Consider the following 25273-nt stretch of genomic DNA (forward strand, 5'->3'; position numbering starts at 1 on the left):
CGGGTAATAAATTATATATGAAAGTTGCATTATCTATATTAAATACCTCTGTTTCATGCCACGCAAAGCTGTAAGATATGTCTCTTCTGTCTGATGATAATAAATATGTTAAACAATATATTATATATATAAACCGGTCTTTTAACCAGGAACAAAATTATGAAGGCCACCTACTTTTTAAAAGTAATATTATTTTCTCCCTAAAAATATTGCAAGTGATCTGTCATCATTCGAAAATAATTTTCCACTTTGTCACAACCGTTTCGCCGGGGTTGGTCCGGCCTTGGGGGAAGTCACGTACGAGAGTAGAGGTCCGATGGAATGTTAATTTTATTGGTCCACTAGCTTTCTGCCCGCGGCTTTGCCTGCATAGTCAAAGGAAATTCCCATGGGAATGAGATTTCATTAAATATTAAGGATGTGAATTGATATTCGTGGTAAAAAGAAGGCTATGTCAAAAAATCAGATCGATGCGTAAAATAACGCAATAATAATAGGAACGCATCGACAATATATTAATAAAAAAGATGTCAATTAAATTTTATTGACAGAATAATCAAACTCAGAGAATTTATATTATTTGTCAATTTTTCTACCCATTTAATGAAATAAATTTTCACTATATTTCTGGTTTATATTGATTAAATAACACCTAATGAATTTAAAAGCAGTTGCTGAAATAAGGCAGAGTGAATTTAAAGTCAATATATTAGAGAAAGAAAAAAGTCATGAAACTGATAAACCAAAAGAAAGTAAACCTATTACAAGTAAAGATGTTGAAAATGATGAAGATCTTAAAGAAGAACAGTTTGAGGAAGTAAATGGTGATGAAGAAAAAGAAGAAAGAGCGGTTAAAAAGGGTGTACGTGATAAAGATAGTGGGAAGAAATTAAAGGGGGAAAAGCAAAGTCAACAGATAACTTGGGTGCAATTTGGTACAGGTAAATCTATTACAAAATTTGATACGTATTGTAAATAGTAATCTGTGCTTCCAATATATTTATAATTTAATTAAATTGGCAAAGTTAGGAATATTACCCATTTTATTATAAGTACCTATACTAATATTTTAAAGCTGAAGAGTTTGTTTGTTTTTTTTTTTTTTAATTTGAACGCGCTAATCTCAGGAACTGCTGGTCCGATTTGAAAAATTATTTCGGTGTTAGATAGCCCATTTATAGAGGAAGGCTGTATATTATTATCACCCTAAGGCCAACAGGAGCGGAGCAATGCGGGTAAAATCGCAGGGCACAGCTAGTTAGAAATATTTAGCAATATGGCTGTAAACAGTTTATTTTTAATTAGTATAATAGGACAAACTGCTTCGTACCGGTTTGTTTTATTCGTGACTATTATTGGGTTCCTTTCTGTAATTTCTCTTGGTTGCAGGATTTGGTGGCTACAATAGTGGTTACGATGAGAGAGGTTCACGGTTCTATTACGAATCAGACAGAAATGATTATTTAAAATATCCCCTGATAATCGTCGCTGTTTTACTGTGTTTAAATATTGGTTATTTGTCATATATCGTCAATTCGTTAGTATTTTTTATTGGTAACAATTTTTTTTTACTTTCAATGTTTTACTTAATTCAATCTTGATTCATAATAACGCTCAATAATTGTCCGAAGCAAAGGTCTGCATACGCGTATATGAGGCAGAGTTTTGTAAAGAGCTATACAATCGACTTTGAACATTACTATCAAGAAATAGGGTATAAATTTTAATGAATATTGAATTTGATATTTTTGGTTTTAAGGCATTCAAATGCTTTATTATCAATGAATATTGACAAACTTTTGATATATTATGGGCATAATTACAGAGAAGAGAGTAGAGCAAAACGACTGAATCAATAAAAGTTTATTTAATACCTGCATAAATTGACTTTTTCAATTTTTTTCAGAAACCATATACGGGAACCACTTATAGAATTAGATTTTTACATGTATTTCTTTATTGGACTGTAAGTGTATAACTGATAATTGTTATAAATAATATCTATTTAATAAGGAAACTTTTTTCTAACTATGATTATTATTTATCTTCTAATAAAATTGTTTTTATAAAAATGAAATAAAACAGCAGGTCTTTTTTCTTGTTGATTACTTTCTCAAAGTCACAATCCAATCACAAAGTCAAATCACATTTCATTTATTAATATGGAAATTGCGTTTATTTATAATATAAATGTATAACGGCTTTGAAATTCCCTTATTTACCTTAGTTAGTAATAAAGTTAACGATTAATAATATTTTTTTTGCTAAAATACATTTTAATTGAAATAAGAAAATGTAAACAAAAACAAAAGAAAGATTCTTCTTTCAACTGACTTAAAAAAAGGAGGAGGTTCACAATTTGGTATTGTTACTACTCTACTCTGATCCGATATTGATGTTTTTTATTATTTGAAAGCAAGTGCCTAGTCTAGTCTCCATTTAAATTTTGTCCAGTTCTAACAATTTTAAGGAAGTTTATGTTTCTGTTAAAAATTATTATATTTCAATTGTTGATATGATTCTCAACTATTGATTGATTTCAGACTGCTCCTCGTACCACCAAACTGTATTATGTTCTGCAGCGATTGTTTTACACGGGTTCCTTTTCATTATTTATTTTTAGCCATGGCGGTAAATATTATTTATGTTTCTTTTATTGTACAATATACTTTATTTTTTTACAATTATATTGAATGGAAAGCGAAAAAAAATTGGCAAGGTCTGACGTAAATTAAAGTTCATACTTATATTTCAATTTCTGTGAAATTCAAACACAGCCATACAGTTTTGTCTCTAATTTTGGTATAAAACTTTTAGTTTAAAGAAAGGATAATATTATGTGAAAGAAATGCAGATTTTTGAGAGGATTTTTTTCTCTGTAGGAAAAATTTCAGTTTGACTATATAAAGCAGTTAATATTTTTAAAATATATTAGTATTTTTAATAGTGTTAAATAAAAATGATGACCGCCTCCTTGGTACAGTGGTTGACACATGAGCATAACACCGAGGGGTCTTGGGTTCGATTCCCGGTTGACAAAGAAAAAAAAATGTCTCGGTCTGGCAGGACATGGAAGGCTGATCACCTACAGACTTGTCCCTAAAGAAAAATAAAAGAAAAAAGAAGGCAAAAAAAGAAGGCTGATCACCTACAGACTTGTCCCTGAAGAAAATCGATCAGTGAAACAGATGTATAATGCATCTGTCCCTTACCCCACAAGGGGACATGGGACTTCACCATATAAAAAAACTGCTACAATACTTATAAAAGCAATCGAAAACGAAACTCAGAATAAGCAATGAATTAATAATAAGAATAAATAACTTTGACGAAGAAACGTGGGTTTCAAACTATTTTTTGTTTTGAATTTTAATTCTTTTATTAAGCACATCTTGAATTTGATTTACATTATGTATTGACTTATTCCAATTTATCCACTCTATGACGGAACTTTACCTTAAAATAAATTTAAGCTTAGAAATTTATTGTTTTTAAATCGTAGGAAAGTCAAAACATGTACATTGAATATTTTTTAAAAGAATACTTGAAGCGTGATCTACAATTGATGTCGAAGCTTTTTTTTTTTTTTTTTTTTTTAATGTCAGAGCAAGCAAAGGAGCAGGTGGGCCACCTGATGTTAAGTGGTCACCACCGCCCATAAACACTTGTAACACAAGAAGTGTTACAGGTGCTTTGCCGGCCTTTAATGGACAAATACGCTCTTTTCTTGAAGGCCCCAATGTCGTAGTTGTTCGGGAACACCGCAGGTGGCAGATCGTTCCACAGTTTCACCGTACGCGGAAGGAAGTTGCGGGTGAAGCGGACAGTGGTGGAGCGCCAACCATCCAGATGGTGCAGATGGAACTGGTTTTTACGGCGTGAGGTCCGGTGGTGGAACTGTGCGGCTGGTAAAAGGTGGAACAATTCCTCAGAGCACTCCCCATAGTAGATTCTGTACAGTATACACAGAGACGCAACGTCTCTCCGCACTGACAGTGGATCGAGCCTATCGGAAAGCCTACGGTCATCGACAATTCGAGCTGCTCGACGTTGGATGCGGTCAAGAGGAAGGAGTTGATACTGTGGGGCTCCGGCCCAGAGATGAGAACAGTACTCCATATGCGGTCGCACCTGAGCCTTGTACAGCTGAAGTCGGTGGGCCGGCTTGAAGTACTGTCTCGATCTACTGAGCACACCAAGTTTTTTCGAGGCTAGTTTAGCCTTCGCTTCCAAATGACTGCGGAATTGAACGTCACTCGAGATTTCAACTCCGAGGATTCCGATTTTCGGCGATATACTAAGGGGAGTACTCTTAAACCGAGGTTCTACGACAAATGGGGTCTTTTTAGCGGTGAACGCGCAAACCTGTGTCTTTAGGGGATTGAACTCGACAAGATTAAGTTCGCCCCAATCCGAGACTTCTTGGAGAGAAGACTCGACTTCAGACACAAGTTTGTTTCGACTCTCATTGAGGCTTTCCTTTGAGGTGTTTGCACGGCCGGGATAAAGAGCATCCCCCGTACTGTCGTCTGCATAGCAATGAATGTTACTGATTTGTAACAAATCATTGATATGCAGAAGAAACAGTGTAGGAGATAGCACGCAGCCTTGTGGGACACCAGCGTTCACATGAAGAGGCTTAGAGCAAGAACCGTCGATAACGACCTTAATGCTCCTCTCTTCCAGGAAGCTGGCAACCCAATCGCATAACCTCGCAGGAAGTCCGAAAGATGGTAATTTCGCTAGAAGTGCCTTGTGCCAGACCCGATCGAAGGCTTTCGCTACATCCAAACTTACAGCCAATGCCTCCCCTTTACTCTCAACCGCCTCCGCCCATCTGTGAGTGAGGTACACCAAAAGATCACCAGTCGAGCGACCACTACGGAAACCGTATTGCCGGTCGCTTAACAGCTGGCTCTCCTCCAGATACCTCATGAGCTGGCTGTTAATAATGGATTCCATTATTTTGGAGAGTAAAGAAGTGATGGCGATCGGTCTGTAGTTAGACGGATTTGAGCGATCGCCTTTTTTAGGGATTGGGTGGACAAGAGCAGTCTTCCACGAATTCGGAACAATGCCTTTGGCGTAAGAGAGCCGAAAAAGACGGGTTACAACCGGTGCCAACTCAGGAGCACATGTCCTAAGCACAATAGGGGAGACTCCATCCGGCCCTGTCGACTTATGGATGTCAAGGGAAAAGAGAGCGTTTCGAACGGCACGTTGTGTGAAACGTATATTCGCCATTGAATGGTTGCACCGCGGGATGGTCGGCGGTGTCTTTCCCCTGTCATCAAGCGTCGAGTTCCTAGCAAAGAGAGCGCCCAAGAGTTCGGCTTTCTCTTTAGCGGAATGGGCCAGAGAGTCTTCGTCCTTGTGCAAAGGTGGAAAGGATGAACGACAGAAGTTACCTTGGATGGCCTTGGCGAGGGACCAAAACGCCCTTGTTCCCGAAGGAAGTCGCGTTAGTCTATCGCCAAGTGCACCAATATAACTAGATTTAGCCCTAGCGATTTCTCTTTTGTAGGATCTGGAGGCAAAGTTGTACTTCTTCCTGATGAGACCAACGCTTGGATCGCGACACGCCGTTGCTGCAACCCAGGCTTGAAAAAGTTCCTGTTTCTGGCGAGACGCCATGTTACAGGAACGTCCAAACCAAGGCTTGGATTTGCCACCGACGGGCACAACAGAGTATGGCACAAATAGTTCCATACCCTGCAGTACCACGTCAGTGATAGACTCAGCACAAGCGTTGGGATCCTCCGAGGAGAAGCAAACATGCCCCCATGGGTAGGAAGCGAAAAAACCACGCATTCCGTCCCAGTCTGCCGACTTGTAGTGCCACACACGGCGTCGAGCTGCAGGTGTCTGCTGTTTCGAACCCGTAAGTGGCACCATACTCCGTATCAGGCAATGGTCTGATGACCCCAGTGGGGCCACGATGGAGACCTGATAGTTCTCGGGATGTGTGGTCAGCAGAAGATCCAGAAGAGAGGGAGTATGGGCCTCCACATCCGGTATTCGCGTAGGCGATGAGACCAGCTGTGTTAGGCCATAGGCTAGAGCGAAATCGTGCACAGTTCGTCCCGCGTGGTCAGTTGTACGCGACCCAAGCCATTCAACGTGGTGGGCATTGAAATCGCCTAAAACCACAAGCTCCGCAGAAGGGAACTGTACAAGCAAAGTGTCGATCATCTCTTGGATGTGCTCAAATAAACGGTCGGTACCAGTATTCCCGCTGTGGGATCTGTACAGGCAAGCATAGACGCGAGGGTGGTCGCCGCAGTCAATATGCAGCCAGATAATGGACAGATCCTCACCTTCAAGGGTGCCAAGACGTCGACAACAGATATCTTCCCTAACGTATGCGCATACCCCGGCACGCGGTGCAAAAGTATGCTCCAGCTTAAAACCAGGGTATGTGAGATAAGATACGTCGGCCGGAGTTGATATCTGAGTCTCAGTCAGGAAGAGCAAGGCCGGCTTAGCCGTCTCAAGATGGTAGTGGACGGCGTTTAAATTAGTGTGCAGCCCCCGGATGTTACAAAAGTCCACCGTGAGAGTGGAGGGGGGTGATTTTCTTCGCTTGCTCTGCGAACCCCTTGGCACATGACCGAGCGGAATTATGCCCGCCCCAGAATACGACGGGCTGCCACAGCGCAGGCGCTGCGGGAGGGATTCTCCTGCACCGTAGGTGCCGGTACCCTCCTGGGGTATTCTGCCTGATAACACCGCGTTCATATTTGGGGGTTGTTTTTGGGTCTCCGGACCCCTCACTCACCGTACGAAACACGGTAGCATACTGTTAATATGCCACCATTTCACGCCGGTTTTCTGTGAGGGTGTGGTAACTTCCCCGGTGCGAGCTTGACCCATTTCGTGCCGAAGCAATGCTCGACTCCCACTATAAAATATAGTTTTAGAATTTTAGTCTGTTTGTCTGTATGTATGTCCGGGCTAAACTTAAAAAGTACTACATGGATTTACTTCAAATTTTGCATGAATATTACTAACAGGTCGTGTCAACATATAGGTTTTATAGCATCACGCTAAGACAAAAAAGAGCGGAGCAATGCGTGTAAAGCCGCGGAGCACAGCTAGTTTCGTTGATGTAGTGATAGTAATGCAATGTTTCGACTGACCGGTTGGCTTGGTTGGTAGTGACCCTGCCTTCCAAGCCAGAGGTCGTGGGTTCGATTCCCACCCGGGGCAAATGTTCGTGTGGTGAACATAGATGTTTGCTCTGTGTCTGGGTGTTGATTATCTATATAAGTATTTATTTAAAATTATATATATGTATGTTTATCAGCCATCTGGTTACCATAACACAAGCGAAAGCTTAGTATGGGATCAGATCGTGCCGTGTGTGAAAATTGTCCTGAAACATTTATTATTATTTATAATGTTTCAGTTCGTTGGTGCTTGTTTTCTCTCATTCGCATATACCTGCTGGCATTTATCCCTGGTCCCTATGTTCGTTGCCATATCAATCCTCACTGTGGTGGCTGTGTGCACAGCTCTCTCTTTCACTGAGGTGAGTGTAAATAATCTATCTATCAATACTATCTTCTATAATATAAAATGAATCCCAAAATGTGTTGGTAAGCGCATAACTTTACAGCTGAACAGCTGAACCGATTTCTTTAATTCTTTTTTTATTATATTCCTTGAAGTGCGAGGATGGTTCTTATGTAGAGAAAACGTGAATATGTACCACGGGCGAAGCCGGGGCGGACCGCTAGTATTAAATAAAGCTGGAGAGTTTGTTTGTATGTTTTAACGCTCTAATCTCAGAAACTACTGGACCGATTTGAAAAAATTTTTCGGTGTAAGATAGCCCATTCATCGAGGAAGGCTATATATCATAACTAGCTTACCGCCCGCGGCTTCGCCCGCTTTCTCTAAAACGATTTGAAATTTAAACTATCCTATCTCTCAAGTTGGATCGAACTGCACATGGTGTGTGAATTTTATTTTAATCGGTTATGTGGTTTAGGAGTCCATTGAAGACAAACATTGTGACACGAGATTTATATATATTAAGATATATAGCCTCTAGCATCACGCTAAGACCAACAGGAGCGGAGCCATGTGGGTGAGACCGCGGAGCGCAGCTAGTTAGATATATAAAAATGTTTCATTCTGAGGCCTACCTACAGTTCTACACAAAATGACTGTTTCAGAAGAGTTTTAAAAATTTTCATTAATAAAGCCGTTTCGGAGTAGTTTGGTTACACAACTGTGACATGAGAATTTGCCTTATAAGCATTTAGAATATGTATAACACTCTTTATTAACCCAATATAAGAAATTTATATTCAATTGCCTTATCTTTAAAAGCATTTTTCATAGGCACTAGTAATATATATTTTTTTATTATACATTCTTCTTATTTTCAGTTTGACTTTAGACGGTGGTATCTTTACGTGATTGTTATAATAACAGCATTTACTGCGACCTATATTATGATGTATGTATCAAAAAACAGATACAAAATACCATTGAAATCGATTACCTGGACATTGCTGCCCGTTGGTACTGTACTACATGCAATAGTAAGTCATCTATTCAGTATTCTAATACTAATACTAATACTAATTACTAATATATTATAAAGCTGAAGAGTTTGTTTGTTTAAACGCGCTAATCTCAGGAACTACTGGTCCGACTTGAAAAATTCTTTCGGTGAGATAGCCCATTTATCGGGGAAGGCTATAGGATATATATCATTACGATAAGACTAACAGGAGCGGAGTCACGCGGGTGAAACCGCGAAGCGCAGTTTGTTTGTATGGTAACAAACATCTAGACATGAATATAAAACGGTATAACAAAGACTAAACTTCAGTAATGTTAACCATAAAATTGCATAGATTATGGCATTGTATATGTATGTCGCCGTCATATGGTTTAATCTGCTATTTGATTGAATGACTAGCGCGTTCATTGAACGACGACATTCAATTGACACATGGATGACTCGGCCGAGCGTTGATTGAAGCGTCACTCAACGTTCAGGTAATTAGTTATCGGATTGTAACATAGCCTGGATATAACGCTCGGCAAATTGTTGAATGACTAGTGCGTTCATTGAATTACGACATAATGTACTTTTGTCAAACGTCCACTAGAGAACGGTTGTGAGGCAGCTTCATGTGTCTCGTCTTTCAAAAATACGACGAATCTAACTTAACCCACCCCCTTATTCATATCAACGTCTATGCTAAATGAAGTTAAGTCAAGACATTGAACGTTACATTTAACGACTTGACAAGGTGTCATTTAGTCAATCAATTAAATGTCGTCATTCAATGAACGCGCTAGTCATTAAATCAAATTGCAGATTCAACTACATGACTGCGACATATCTATGTTCATATTATTAACGTAGATAATTCTTTACAGATGTTCATATTAGAGTTGCAATTAATCATCGGTGGAGGGAAGATAGTTATGGGTGAAAATGAAGTCGTGTATACTGCATTCCTGCTATACACGGCTCCTGTTGACGTTTTCATTAAAATATTCGAAGTTATTTTTGGGACTGAAGACTGAACGAGTTAAAACGCTGAATTTTTTAATGGTTTATGTGATATATTAATTCTGATAAATCTATATATAAATATATAATGTTAATATAATGAGTTGAAAAGGAAGAGTTGTTTATTTTCATTTTATTAGCGAATAATTCGTATAACTATTTATCTTTCAGGTTATATAGACGCGAATTACCCACTTTAAGCTATATAGGTACACTGTATATTTATTATATAAATTCTTTGTAATATCAATTCGTCTAAACTCGAAACTACGCTACGAATAGAATTGATAGATATGCTTCAACAATGTTTTTTACACCGCTCTATGAAAAATATTTATTCTGATTTGTATGCAAAGCTCCACTTAAATAGGTTGAAGGCTTATTGTAAAACAAATTATATCTGTATTTTTATACAGCTTATGTATGCTGATAAAAGTATAAGATGTTGTGATGTATAACAAAGTAATACAGGTGTAAAATAATATAAAATAATAATAATAGGAACGCATCGACAATATGTTAATAAAAAAGATGTCAATTCATCGTATTGGCAGAATAATCAAACTCAGAGAATCTATATTATTTGTCAATTTTACTTCCAATTTGATGTAACAAATAATAATTATATTCCTGATGTATACTGATTAAATAACACCTAATGAATTTAAAAGCAGTTGCTGAAATAAGGCAGAGTGAATTTACAGTCAATATATTAGAGAACGAAAAATATCATGAAACTGATAAACCAAAAGAAAGCAAACCTATTACAAGTAAAGATGTTGAAAATGATGAAGATCTTAAAGAAGAACAGTTTGAGGAAGTAAATGGTGATGAAGAAAAAGTAGAAAAAGCGGTTAAAAAGGGTGTACGTGATAAGGATAGTGGTAAGAAATTAAAGGGAGAAAAGCAACGTCAACAGATAACTTGGGTGCAATTTGGTACAGGTAAATCTATTACAAAATTTGATACGTATTGTAAATTGTAATCTGTGCTTCCAATATATTTATAATTTAGTTAAATTGGCAAGGTTAGGAATATTGCCCATTTTATTATCAAACCTTCAAACGTATTAAGTACCTATACTAATATTATAAAGCTGAAGAGTTTGTTTGTTTGTATGTGTTTTTTTTAATTTGAACGCGCTAATCTCAGGAACTACTGGTCCGATTTGAAAAATTATTTCGATATTATCACCCTAAGACCAACAGGACGGAGCAATGCGGGTGAAACCGTAGGGCACAGCTAGTTAAAAATATTTAACAATATTGCTGTAAACTGTTTATTTTTAATGGGTATAATAGCTTGCTTCGTACCGGTTTGTTTTATTGACGTGACTATATTTATTGGGCTCCTTTCTGTAATTTATCTTGGTTTCAGGATTTGGTAGCTACGGTAGTGATTACGACGAGAGAGGTTCACGGTTCTATTACGAATCAGATAGAAATGATTATTTAAAATACCCCCTAATAATCGTGGCTGTTTTACTCTGTTTAAATATTGGTTATTTGTTATATATAATCAATTCGTTAGTACTTTTTATTGGTTACCATTTTTATTACATTAAATTTTTAAATTCAATATAGATTCATAATCACGCTCAATAACTGTCCGAAGCTTAACTGTGCCTACGCGTATAACGCGGCAGAGTTTTCTAAAGAGCTAAACAATCGACTTTGAACATTACTTCCACGAAATAGGGTATTAATTTCAATTAATATTAAATTTGATATTTTTACATATTGATACATATAGATATTATTGACAACCTTTTGATAGATAGTTGTGGATCAAGTTGATTTCAGTACTTCAATCTAATATATATATTATAAAGGCGAAAGTTTGTATGGATGTATGGATGTATGGATGTTTGTTACTCTTTCACGTAAAAACTACTGAACCGATTACAATGAAATTTAGCACACATATAGAGGGTAACTTGATTTAACACATAGGATAGTTTTTATCCCGGAAATCCCACGGGAACGGGAACTATGCGGGTTTTCCTTTGCAAACGCGGGCGAAGCCGCGGGCGGAAATCTAGTGGGTAATAAATATTTAAATTATGGGCATAATAGTGTAGAGAATAGAGCAAAACTACTAAATCTATAAAAGTTTATTGAATACCTGTATATATTTGTATAAATCAACTTTTTACTTTTTTTTTCAGAAACTATTTGCGGGAACCACTTATAGAATTAGACTTTTACCTGTATTTCTTTATTGGACTGTAAGTGTATAACTGAATTGTTTTAAGATAATATCAATTTACTAAGGAAGAATTTTTCTTTTTTTCTAACTACGATTATTATTTTATTTCTCTCCATAATACACGGGTACCACCAGAAGGAAGGTACCCGGTCTTTTGGGAGGGTTACGTGGGGACACAGGTCCAACACGCAGAGGCCCTTTAGAGAATTTTAATGTGTTGTGGGACACCAGCCGCAGCCTGCCCATGACTGCACTATAGAGATACAGCCCTGGGCAGTCCGCGGCCGATGCAGGACTATTGTAAAATATGGGAATTAAAAATCTGGGTTATGGAAGGAGGTGTTCAGTGGATCGGTAGGTTGGGTCTATGGGGACTATGGACGTCTGCCTTTTCAATATTAAATTATTTTATTTATTATTATTTCTACTAATTGAAATAAAAACAGCGGGTCTTGTTTCTTGTTACAAGATTCTCAAGTATTGATTGATTCCAGACTACTCCTCGTACCACCAAACTGTATTATGTTCTGCAGCGATTGTTTTACACGGGTTCCTTTTCATTATTTATTTTTAGCCATGGCGGTAAATATTATTTATTTTTCTTATTTTTTTTTTTACAATTATAAGTGACTAGCTTTCCACCCACGGCATCGCCCGCGCAGTCAAAGAAAAACCCGCATAGTTCCCGTTCCCGTGGGATTTCCGAGATAAAACCTATCCTATGTCCTTTCTCGGGTATCAAAATATCTCTACAAATTTCATGCAAATTGGTTCAGTAGTTAAGGCGTGATTGAGTAATAGACAGACAGACAGAGTTACTTTCGCATTTATAATATTAGTATGGATTCATGCCTGACCGTGGCACGGCCGGAGCCAGGGCTAAGCACGTCGTTGAAATGTGAATGGATATTGTTTTATTTGTTTCCTGCCTCCAGGATGGTCCGTCTCTGGATCTGCTAGACCGTATCTAGCGTGAATCATATATTTATACTCTGCCCTATTCCTCTCTAATTTCCTTCCGAATCCGGTTGTCTGCAAGAAATCGCAATTTAGCGATAAGACCGCCATTTGTTTTACTTTGTAATTAGATTATGTTAATATTTATCTAAGAGCAATCCATACTAATATTATAAATGCGAAAGTAACTCTGTCTGTCTGTCTGTCTGTTACTCAATCACGCCTAAACTACTGAACCAATTTGCATGAAATTTGGTATGGATATATTTTGATACCCGAGAAAGGACATAGGCTACCTTTTATTGCGAAATATGTACCACGGTCGAAGCCGGGGCGGACCACTAGTAAAGTATAAATAAATAAAATAAATAATGCTTTGCACCAAACTGTATTATGTGAGGCCTTTATCTATATTCTATACTAATATTATAAAGAGGAAAGGTTTGTATGTATGTATGGATGGTTTTCACGAATAAACTACAGGACCGATTTTGATGAAATTTGGCACAGACAATCTATAGACCCTGAGAAAGAACATAGGCTACCTTTTAATGCGAAATATATACCACAGGCGAAGCGGGGGCGGACCGCTAGTGTATAATAATATCATTATGTAGTGACAGAATACAATGTTTCAGGTCGTTGGTGCTTGTTTCCTAACATTCGCATATACCTGCAGGCATATAACCCTGGTCCCTTTGTATGTTTCCATATCAATCCTCACTGTGGTGGCTGTGTGCATAGCGCTCTCTTTTACTCAGGTGAGTGTAAATATATTACAAAATATACCGGCCGAATTGATAACCTCCTCCTTTTTTGAAATCGGTTAAAAACTGAACAGTTTGTTTGTTTGTTTAAACGCGCTAATCTTAGGAACTACTGGTCCGATTAATAAAATTCTATATATAATCATCACCCAACAGGAGCGGAGCAATGCGGATAAAACCGTGAGGCACAGCTCGTATATTATAATCTATAACTTAGTTCTTTAGCGTAATTATCATGATATATGTAAATATTGTGTAAAATTAAGATGTAAAATTGATGTAAGTCTAAAAGAGTTTCTTGCCGGTTTTTCTCTGTAGAAACTGTCTTCTGACACTGTAGTGAATGGTACAATTATGCGTCAATTCATACCTACTAGCGTAGAGACGATAAGCGCATCGAAGCGTCAAATTCCTCATAATAAGGGCAGAAGCGATTCAAAAATTAGGTAATATAAATTTGAGAAATATAAAAACAGGTCATTTCCAAAGCTGCCGAATACCAATACACAAAAATTTCATTAAAATCGGTGGGTTGCGCGATCGCACGAAATTGTAGATTAATTTCCCTAATAAAATTAAAAATGTATTAGTAGTACCTGTAATAATATATAATATATAGATTACAGGTACAATTAAATACATTTTTAATAATTATTTAATATTCTTCTAATTTTCAGTTTAACTTCAGAGCGTGGTATCTTTACGTGATCGGTATAATAACAGCATTTGCTGCGACCTGTATTGTGATGCATGCATTAAAAAACAATGACCCATTAAAAGAAATACCATTGAACTCGATTTCCTGGACGTTGCTGCCCGTGGGTACTGTACTACATGCAATAGTAAGTCTTTTATACTAATATTATAAAGCTGAAGAGTTTGTTTTTTTAAACGCGCTAATCTCAGGAACTACTCATCTGATTTGAAATTTTTTTTCGGTGTTAGATAGCATTTCATTCATTTCATAGCATTTTCCCATTTATCGGGGAAGGCTATTTATCACTACGCTTAGACTAACAGGAGCGGAGCCACGCGGGTGAAACCGCGAAGCGCAGTTCGTTTATAATACTTCTCATCATTGCAGTTTGTAAACAAAAATGTAGACATGAATACAAATGGTATATGAAAGCCCAAAGTAGTGAACTGTTTCAGTAATGTTTACCATTACGGTGGATCAGACGCTTGCGTTCAAAGTGACATCCCACGAGCACAAGCACGGGCACAAGCATGTTAACATGTTGTTTGTGCATGCGCCCGTGTTTGTTTGTTTGTACCGTATGCGCACGGGTTGCTTGCCGGGCTGCTGGCCAGGCTGCTTGCCAGGCTGCTTGCCAGGCTGCTTGCCACGCATCTGAACGTACCATTAAATTCTATCCCTTCTTTCTTCATTTAAAAAAACGGTAAAAATCCAAGTCTCGCAACTCAGTGTGTCTAAATTAAAAAGTTGTGAAATCCATGTAATACCAAGTCGGTTAATTTTTTAGTCCCTACTTAAGAGACCGTCTGGCTTAAGTTATTATCATATCAATTATACAAATTAGCAAAGCACACGAGCAAAGTGACTTACTTCCCCATAACAGACACTAAGCAAGTGACAATGGACACTCTCTTAGAATAAGTTATTTAGAAATTTAGGTTAACATAAAATTACTTATTAGTCTTGTAGGCTAGATTGTAATTTGTATAAGGTGCTATTTAATTAGCAACCTTATTTAATTAAAAAAAAAATAAAAAATAAAAATTATACAAATCCTTTACGTTTTAAATCAATTAATTTTAATTCAGTGCCGCCTATATAGTATGTGTGTATATTATCTATGTTCATATAATTAACGTAGATAATTCTTTATAGATGTTCATATTAGAGTTGCAATTAATCATCGGTGGAGGGAAGATAGTTATGGGAGAAAATGAAGTTGTGTATACTGCATTCCTGCTATATACGGCTCCTGTTGACGTTTTCATTAAAATATTCGAAGTTATTTTTGGGACTGAAGACTGAACGAGTTGAAACACGGATTTTTTTTTTAATCATTTATGTGATATTTTTTATATAAATTTTGATAAATCATATTGTTAATATAATGAGTTGAAAAGGAAGAGTTGTTTATTTACATTCTATTAACAAAATAATTTATGAAAATATTTTATTTTTCTGGTTATCTAGTGAATCATCTTTAAGCTATATCATTTTTTTACTATAAGAATATAGCATACAATGTTAATATAAAAGATTATCTACTGAAATAATAATAATAATGTGCTCTATTCGCTATTATTGCCGCGCTAGAAAGTTTAGTAAAGCAAGCAATCCTTCATAAGTCGGCACAATAATTTTCCACTTTGTCAAAATCCTTTTTGACCGGGTTTATCCCGGTTTCGAGAGGAAGTCACGTGCATGCCTAGAGGTCAACTGAAATTATACTGCATTCAAATTTTTCTATTGTTAAACGAAACGTGGGTTTTTCTATAAGTTTTTGAACTGAACACTTTTAGGTGTGTTGAGTAATTTTTGGTAGAAAATCTTGGGTTTGCGTCACTTTCCAAATTTCAATACGAACCTATACTTATAATATTATGAAGCTGAAGAGTATGTTTGTTTGAACGCGCTAATCTCAGGAACTACTGGTCCCATTTGAAAAATTCTTTCAGTGTTAGATAGCGTGTTTAATGTTTATCTAGAAAAGCTAATATCACCACGTTATATATTATAAAATAAAGCGGGTGAAACCGCGGGGCGCAGCTAGTTAAGTTACCTATATGTTTTCATTTCTTACGGCAGTACTTCTAACTGATTATTATTTATATATTGATGTCCGAAGAGAGGGGGAGGACACGGTAACCCTGACGTCTGGTAATTTATTCTTCTACCGGGAGGGCGACCAAAAAGCCCAAGGTGGAATAGGGTTTATCGTTCGCAGACCCCTCATCAACAACATCCTAGCCATCGAAAGTGTGTCGAGCAGGGTAGCGTACCTGATCCTCAAAATATCAGATAGATATTCTTTGAAGGTCATTCAGGTCTACGCGCCGACCTCGACACACTCCGATGAAGATGTGGAGGTAATGTATGAGGACATCAGTAGAGCCATACACACCTCGAAAACACATTTCAATGTTGTGATGGGGGATTTCAACGCGAAACTGGGCAAAAGAGGCGATGATGAGTTGAGAGTGGGGCAATTTGGATTTGGGCAGCGCAACCCGAGGGGTCAGAGGCTCGCTGAGTTTCTGGAAAGAGAAGGACTCTTTATGATGAATTCCTTTTTCCAGAAATCTCCGCATAGGAAGTGGACCTGGATAAGCCCCGACGGTAAAACGAGGAATGAGATTGACTTTATCATGACAACAAAGAGACATATATTCAATGATGTTTCTGTGATCAACAGGGTGAAAACCGGCAGCGATCACCGTATGGTAAGAGGCACATTGAATATAGATGTAAAACTCGAAAGGTCTCGCTTGATGAAGTCAACTCTTCGACCGTTCCGCACCCAGATTCAGAACCCCGAAAGCTTTCAACTCGAGCTCCAAAATCGCTTCGCTTGCCTAGGCGATGACGTATCTGTGGACGATCTGAACAACAGGCTTATCGAAACGATTCGTACGGTAGGGTTGCATCACTGCAAGATTCCCCGTAAGAATCAATCACAAAAACTTTCCGACCATACCCTCAAGCTCCTGGCAGAGCGACGCTCTTTGCTACTGAATACTTCCGATGATGCGAAGTCATATAGGCAGCTCAATAGACGAATTACTAAGTCCTTGCGACACGATATCCGCTCCTTCAATACGAAAAATATTGAAGAAGCGATACAGCGAAATAAAGGCTCAAAAGTGTTCGCAAGAGATGGATCTATTGGGCAAAGCCGGCTGACTAAGCTGAAGACGGAAAGTGGCAAAATTGTTTCGTCTCAACCGGAGCTAATAGGAGAGGTCGAGAAGTTTTATGGACACCTTTACACCTCCGTTGCTGAGCCTGTTGCGAGTCCGGCGAAAGGTCCTAGAGCCCGACTAACCCGACATTACACCGAAGATATCCCGGACATCAGCCTGTACGAGATTAGGATGGCTCTCAAACAGCTTAAGAACAACAAGGCGCCGGGTGAGGATGGAATCACCTCTGAGCTTCTGAGAGCGGGTGGCAAACCAATCCTCAGAGTGCTACAGAGGTTATTCACTTCCACCTTACTCGAGGGCACAGCGCCACAAGCGTGGAGCAGCAGTATGGTTGTCCTTTTCTTCAAAAAGGGAGACAAAACCCAGTTGAAGAACTACAGGCCAATATCACTGCTGAGCCACGTTTATAAGCTGTTCTCGAGAGTCATCACGAATCGTCTCGAACGCAGGCTAGATGACTTCCAGCCCCCCGAACAAGCCGGTTTCCGAAGAGGCTTTAGCACCATGGACCACATTCATACGCTGCGGCAGATTATACAGAAGACGGAGGAGTATAATCTGCCATTATGCTTAGCGTTTGTGGACTATGAAAAAGCCTTTGATTCGATTGAGACTTGGGCCGTATTGAAGTCTCTCCAGCGTTGCCGCATTGACTATCGGTATGTCGAAGTGTTGAGAAGCTTGTATGATAACGCCACTATGTCAGTCCGGGTTCAGGAGCATTGCACGAAGGCAATTCCTCTGCAGCGCGGCGTCAGACAAGGAGACGTCATATCTCCAAAACTTTTTACCGCTGCTTTGGAAGATGTCTTCAAGCTCCTGGACTGGCAAGGATTTGGCATCAATGTTAATGGCGAGTACATCACTCACCTTCGATTTGCCGACGATATCGTAGTCATGGCGGAGTCCCTGGAGGACCTCAATACAATGCTCGGTGACCTCTACAGAGTTTCACAACAAGTGGGCCTTAGCATGAACATGGACAAGACGAAAATCATGTCGAATGTCCATGTTGTGCCCACTCCGGTTTCAGTTGGAAACTCTGTTCTCGAAATCGTTGACGAGTATATTTACCTGGGACAAACTGTCCAATTAGGTAAGTCCAATTTCGGGAAAGAGGTCAATCGTCGAATCCGACTCGGATGGGCAGCGTTCGGGAAACTATACAACATCTTTTCGTCCAAGATCCCGCAGTGCCTGAAGACAAAAGTCTTCGAGCAATGTGTGTTGCCAGTGTTGACCTACGGATCTGAGACGTGGTCCCTAACCGCAGGCATTGTGCACAAGCTCCGCGTCGCTCAACGAGCTATGGAAAGGGCTATGCTCGGGGTTTCATTGCGTGATCGAATCAGAAATGAGGAGATCCGCAAAAGAACTAAAGTCACCGACATAGCCCACCGGATTAGCAAGTTGAAGTGGAGCTGGGCTGGGCACATAGCCCGTAGAACCGATGGCCGTTGGGGCAGAAAGGTTCTTGAATGGAGACCACGTACAGGACGACGCAGCGTAGGACGGCCTCAAACTAGATGGACAGACGACCTGATCAAGGTGGCGGGGAGCCGCTGGATGCAGGCCGCTGGTGATCGGCCGTTCTGGAAGTCTTTGGGGGAGGCCTATGTCCAACAGTGGACGTCCAATGGCTGACGACGACGACGACGACGACGATATTGATGTTTAGCTTCTTTGGTTTATTTAGATTAATATTATGTAATTTAATAGTAACAATAATATCTAAATTGTCCTTTAGCTGGTGCTCACTATTATATAATATAACTGTTTAAGCTTATAAATAAATGCAATATTGGAAGTTATGTGTAAAATAGCAAAATAATAACTTTTATTTTTGTTTTAAAACATTTATTTGTATTCATTCTCACTCCTTTTCAAAACCCACGCTTTAGGAATAAGCCCAAGGGCGTTCCTAAAGAGTACAACTTTGATTTTTGAGCCAAGAATATTGGATTATTATCTAAAAATAACTGAAGGCCAGAAGATGTTTTTTATAATCCAAAATATACATATTTATAATAGGGCGGAACTTCAGCTTTATAAGGTCACTTTGCTTTTATTCAATAGATTTCTAACAATAGCTATTTAAATATAATAAATAAATAGATCTTTATTTCAGATACCAAAATCCATATAATTATATAATTACAATTACATTTATAATTTTGCATAATAATCATTAAAATTATGTAAATTAAAATTGCTTAATTCTACATTATATTTTGGAGATCCATTCATTACATTTAAAATAAGAATGGGAAGATCATTTTCTGCTATTACTTGCACAATATAAATAACTACTAGCCACTTTTTTTGTTACCTTCTCTTGACCCGTTAGAAAATAATGTGAATGATGAAGAAAGGGTGAAGCTTATGTTACTACATAAGCTCCTAACTCAGTAAGTTAAAAAGTATATTTGTTATTTAATATATTGGAATTCAATCGGCACAAACAAACAACCATTCCTTTATAATATCAGTTTATTTACTCATATATCGACATCTACGAAACAGTGACAGCTCCGGGCGAAGTTAATAAATCTGAGAAACGTAAAAGTTGGATGAAATTGTAAGTTTCCCATGAAATATGTGCAGGGAAATTGAATTCTGAACGCCGCTGCCATTTCGGCAAATCAAATGTATTGTGGGTTATTGCGTTTTTGTTGTGCTTTGTGGTATGTTTACGGTATATTATATAATTGAATATTTATAAGTTTATATATTTAAGTATATGGATTACTAGCTGTCCAGCAAACGTTATTCTGCCGTACTCTTGGCAATTAGGGGTATGAAAAATAGATATTGACCGATTTTCAGATAAACCCAATAGGCATACAAAATTTCATTAGAATCGGTAGCGGTTCAGCCGTTTCGGAGGAGTATGGTAACTAAAATTGGGACTCGAGAATTTTATATATATAGAGATTAAGATCAAAATAAGTAGTTTTTTCTATTCTTTATAAATTTATATCAAAATAAGTAGTTCAACAAGTAGATAGCTTTGCGATTGTTTAAAATTTATAAAATACACAACTCACTATATATTTTATATAATTTTATGTGGCATTCAAATGAGATAATATTTATTTGTTTTTGTATGGGATAATACATAATATCTAAAAGTTTAAATGCTTTCATTATTCAACAATCTCTCATAAAACACAGTCATGTATTCTTTGATAAAAAGTACACTTACATCTTTACTTATTTGAAAGTCTAGCGTTCTACACGTTGAAAATTGTGAAAATTGAAAACGTGTGTGGAATGAATTAGAAATTCAGATAGCGAGCGAGTTTATTTATGATAATCAATGTGTTCATAGCTAGTGGTGAGGTTAAAATTTAGTTTGCGATTTATGCATGATATTGTCTTGCTTTATTATAACTATAGTGTAGTTGAGATATTATTATGTAAATTAAATGGGGATCAATTAATTCAGGTATATTGAAATAAGTATAGTATTGTTTTAATGGAAGAAATATAATCTAAATTTTTGTACAGACATGTTTAAAAAGTGCGTTATAAAAAAAGTGAAGTCCCGTGTCCCTATGGAATGGATAGATGCATTATGCATACATCTGTTTCATTGGTCGATTTTCTTTAGGGACAAGTACCTAGGTGATCAGCCTTCCTACCAGACTCAGACATTTTTTTTCCTTCGTCTCCACCGGGAATCGAACCCAGGACCCCTCGGTTCTATGCTCACGTGTCAACCACTGTTCCAAGGAGGCGGTCAAAAAGTGCGTTATGGATTATTATTATTTCAAAAGTTTTATCCATTTGGATAAGATTATAGATAACTATATTATTTTTTAAAAAGTATATTGTCATAAAAATCAATATTGCCCGCTCAGTATATGTTTAGTATGTATTTTCAATATTCTTAAAATATAATATTGTTTAATAAGTTTCGCTTTGATATATCTTAAATAAATAAGACAAGCCTAAATAAATAAAATAAAAGCCTACAAACGTTTTGATAATACAGTCATGTAGTCAAACATACGAGACAAATAAGGGCAAATGTGTAAGCTAATGTTTGCGTTTCTTTCCCTTTTGAATCCCTTACGTTTATACTGATTTTATTGGCTGATATTTTTCGCTGTGAAATATACCACTTTCATATAAAATTTCTATTGAGGGAGTCAGGAAGATTTTGCTGAGCAATGATTTCTAAAATTTTAATTCAAAATGATCTTTAAGATCATAGAATTCATGAATGAGAGGAGATTATAGTAATCGTGATTTATAACAAAATTATTCGATATGTAATTTTGTATTATGTTCTTATCTCAAAGTTCTAGCCATAGCAGTACGTCGTAGGTGAACATCAAAGTTTTACGACATGGGTCTACGACATGGGTCTACGACAGGGGTCTACGACAGGGGTCTATGACATGGGTCTACGGCATGGGTCTACGGCATGGGTCTACGGCATGTGTCTACAACATGGGTCTACGACATGGGTCTACGACATGGGTCTATGACTTGGGTCTACGACATAGGTGTACGCCATAAGTCTACGACATAGGTCTACGCCATAGGTCTACGCCATAGGTCTACGACATAGGTCTACGACATAGATCTACGCCATAGGTCTACGCCGTAGGTCTACGACATAGGTCTACGCCATAGGTCTACGACGTAGGTCTACGCCGTAGGTCTATCACATAGGTCTACGCCATAGGCCTGAGTCGTGGGTTTACGTTGTAGTTCTACGCCGTAGGCCTGTCCCGTGAATAATGGGTATACACCATAATATGTTTACTATGTTGCTCAAATGTGTAATTACTTTGACTTGTTTTAAAACATTCCAAGTATTTATTTATTCATGCATTTAAGATAACATCGCGGTCGTTGCAAAACTAATTTCGGATTAACATTTGTAAGTCTCTGGATAATATGCGAGCAGAGTTATCGGAAAGTTAAATTGCATATGCTAAATGCGTTAATGTTTAGTAACGTGGTGGGATTATGTGGTATTAAGGTTATTTGTATTTGGGGATCGAGATACGTTGCAGCGGTAACAATGAAAATAGTATTGTAGATTTTGGTCAATTATAGCGTGGCTTGCGTGGTTCTTGTATAAAAAGTTTGTAAGTAAAATTCAGTAATAAAATTTATTATTAAATTGCAATATTCATATTTACTAGATCGGCTCAGTAGTTGTTGTAAAAGAACAACAAACATATTTTATAAAATAACTTTACCTTCGAATAATTTATAGCTAAGTAGGACTTACATAATGATCAAAGGTAATATTCATATGAGGACGATATGCTTGAACAACGTTTCCTGTATAAAACATATTGATTAATTCAATTTTGTTCAAGTCATCCAATATTTTACTACATTATAGTTGACATTATATTATATGTTTTCATATTTGTGATATATTTTCATTTAATGATGTACTTCAACTAAAAAATATTAATACAAAACTAAAACTTAACTTGTAAACTTTTACAAGTGTTTATGAATAGCCTTTTTCTTAAGCTACCACTGATTTGGAAGGTAGCTTTAGAAAAATAGACAAGAAACTTGATATAAATATTCCTATTTAGTTCCTCATTTATCTTACTGTTTATTATTTCAAAACTAGTATATCAGACGTAGGCTTTAGCATAAATATGTGAACAAATATGGGTGAAGGCTAACAATGTAGGTCTTGTAGACGCTTGACCTGAGACATTTTTCGTGATTTACGTTACTCGTTGTGTTATGCATGTTTACCACGTATTTTAGTGTTCAATTTTAAGGAAAACTTTAACATGATTCCTTCAACAAATGATCGTCGATGTTTGATGCCTTTACGACAGTAATTATGAATATCCTACAATGACGGCCGATGATAGACATTTACGCCCTCTACACTATCGTGATTGCCTGTACTCGCCCAACGAAGTGAAGGAATCTTTTTTTCCAATTCCATTAGGAAATGAAGAATGAAAGTAACATTGTTAATATATCTGGAAGAACTTAAGACGACCGCCTCCTTGGTACAGCGGTTAACGCGTCAGCGTAGTATCAAGGGGTTAGGACCACCGGTTCGATTACCGGTGGAGACGAAGAAAAAAAAGTCTCAGTTCACCCGTCACCTACTTGTCCCTAAAGAAAAATCGATCAGTGAAACAGATGTATGCGTAATGCATCTGCCCCTTACCCCACTAGACGACACGGGGCTTCACTACACTTAAACCGATGGCTATAAAATTTCAAAAGAAAATGAAATTTTACGCAAAAAGGAACTTTCATTATTAATAATCTACAAAAAAAACATTATAGGGATTAAATCCGGACAGATCTAATTAAAAATGCATTAAGCTCATTATGAAAACACACGTGTGGATTCTGTGTTTAAAAACGACGCGACGATTATGAATATTATAAATATGTCGGAGCAACGACGATAAACAACAGAACTACTAAATAATTATAACTAGCTAAAGTTTACTTTGATCTTTTGAAATAAGTGGTTGATTAATGTAATAAAATAATTAAATTAACGAAATAATTAATGTTTGTTAAAAATGATAAAAATTCATTGCAAAAATTAGAGTGGCAACACTCTCAAACTAATTCTTGTGAGTCATGGTTTAATTTAAATACGAGCGTCCGACGGCTCAGAGCACATTCACGCGCCGGCCGTTGGAGCGTTCGGAGCTCTGTCTATAATTACGACGTGAAATAAAAGGGCAGTAAAATACCCACAGGCGTTCTACTTCGAGTATGAGCGCCTGCCCTGATGATGGTGACGTCAAAATTGCTGACGTCACTCTTTTTAAAAATGGCCTTTGGGCCTCTTCTTCCGTCAAATATTATTGTAACAGAATGTACACACACAAACAAGGTTCATAAAATGTTTTAGCTGACTAGATGGCATAAGTTAGCGTACTAGTTATACAACTGATCATGGAACTTCACTCAGTGTGATGCATATTGTATAAATATCAATCAGAAAAACTACATTTCAGTAGGTTCAGAATTCTCATTAAAAAAGTTATTTAGAATATTCTTTTACGTTAATCGAATCGAATCAATAAAGGTAAAATAATATTAACATATTGCATTACGAATGATTTTCATCGTAATTCGTAACAGGAAATGAAATACAAGGAAATCGTTAAATTAAAATTGTTTGATGAACTGTGAAGTGCGAACGACTCGTTTCTTTAAATATCTTGTTCGTTGAATGTAAATATTCATAAAGGTATTTATGAAGAATAATATGAGTAACTCCTACATTTTATATTATAATAAATACATATATTATAAATAGGGGAAAGTGAAATAAATATAATTGTGCTCTATTTTCTGATCTATATCTAAATATATAGATCAAGAGCCCACGCCGGCCAGACTTTCCTTTCTTTAGGAAAGTTGAAAGTTTCTCTGTATATGTCTCCGATACAGATAAGAACGACTAGCGATTATCAAGTCTGGGTTGTGGTTACTTTGGCAGGAAACAGGTAGTAAAGGTGTATAAAATTGTACCTAACTTTCATTATAGTTTTAAAGCTAAATTTTATATATGTTACTTGGAGACGTATAAAAATATGTTAACTCAAGAGCCGGACAGTTTTCATGGTTCCTACATCTTGCCAGACACATTTAAAAAATAACTAACATATCATCAAATTAACGTACTACCTAAAAGTGTATCAAATATGAAATAACCCACTAAAAACATTAGTTTACTATAATTAATGACTAAAAAATAATAGTATAATATAAGTGTATAATATATAATATAAAATAATAGTATAATATATGACGACGCGGTTGGCGCAGTGGTAAAGTAACTGCCTACTGAGCCGACGGTCCCGGGTTCGATCCCCGGTCAGGGCAAATATTTGTGTGATGAACTCAATTATTTGTTCTTGGGTCTGGGTGT

At 37.2% G+C, this 25273-nt stretch overlaps 2 protein-coding genes and 1 long non-coding RNA gene across 3 annotated transcripts; all 3 read left to right on the forward strand.

The window, feature by feature from the left end:
* Positions 1-7467: 7467 nt before the first annotated feature.
* LOC123703285 lies at positions 7468-9570 on the forward strand. Its single transcript, XR_006752969.1, has 3 exons — positions 7468-7531; positions 8397-8552; positions 9403-9570. It is a non-coding gene; the product is annotated as an uncharacterized LOC123703285 (long non-coding RNA).
* A 626-nt stretch (positions 9571-10196) lies between these two features.
* On the forward strand, positions 10197-15472 carry LOC123703034. Its single transcript, XM_045650903.1, has 7 exons — positions 10197-10482; positions 10916-11063; positions 11706-11765; positions 12241-12328; positions 13342-13464; positions 14148-14312; positions 15323-15472. The coding sequence occupies exons 1-7, from the start codon at positions 10197-10199 to the stop codon at positions 15470-15472; spliced, it is 1020 nt and encodes a 339-aa protein (XP_045506859.1).
* A 758-nt stretch (positions 15473-16230) lies between these two features.
* Positions 16231-17488, forward strand: LOC123703035 (craniofacial development protein 2-like). Its single transcript, XM_045650905.1, has 2 exons — positions 16231-17406; positions 17471-17488. The coding sequence occupies exons 1-2, from the start codon at positions 16231-16233 to the stop codon at positions 17486-17488; spliced, it is 1194 nt and encodes a 397-aa protein (XP_045506861.1).
* The last annotated feature ends 7785 nt before the right edge of the window (positions 17489-25273 follow it).

Source organism: Colias croceus, chromosome 25 (assembly GCF_905220415.1).
Source record: "Colias croceus chromosome 25, ilColCroc2.1".
In the NCBI taxonomy this organism is placed as follows: Eukaryota; Metazoa; Arthropoda; class Insecta; order Lepidoptera; family Pieridae; genus Colias; species Colias croceus.

What these genes read in the sequence shown, in the direction of transcription:
- LOC123703034 (XM_045650903.1), top strand. Translation starts at nt 10,197, where the DNA reads ATGAATTTAAAAGCAGTTGCTGAAATAAGGCAGAGTGAATTTACAGTC. An exon ending in TTGGGTGCAATTTGGTACAG is followed by an intron (nt 10,483 to 10,915) that starts GTAAATCTATTA and finishes TCTTGGTTTCAG; the next exon opens with GATTTGGTAGCTACGGTAGT. An exon ending in ATTTATTTTTAGCCATGGCG is followed by an intron (nt 12,329 to 13,341) that starts GTAAATATTATT and finishes ACAATGTTTCAG; the next exon opens with GTCGTTGGTGCTTGTTTCCT.
- LOC123703035 (XM_045650905.1), top strand. Translation starts at nt 16,231, where the DNA reads ATGTTTTCATTTCTTACGGCAGTACTTCTAACTGATTATTATTTATAT.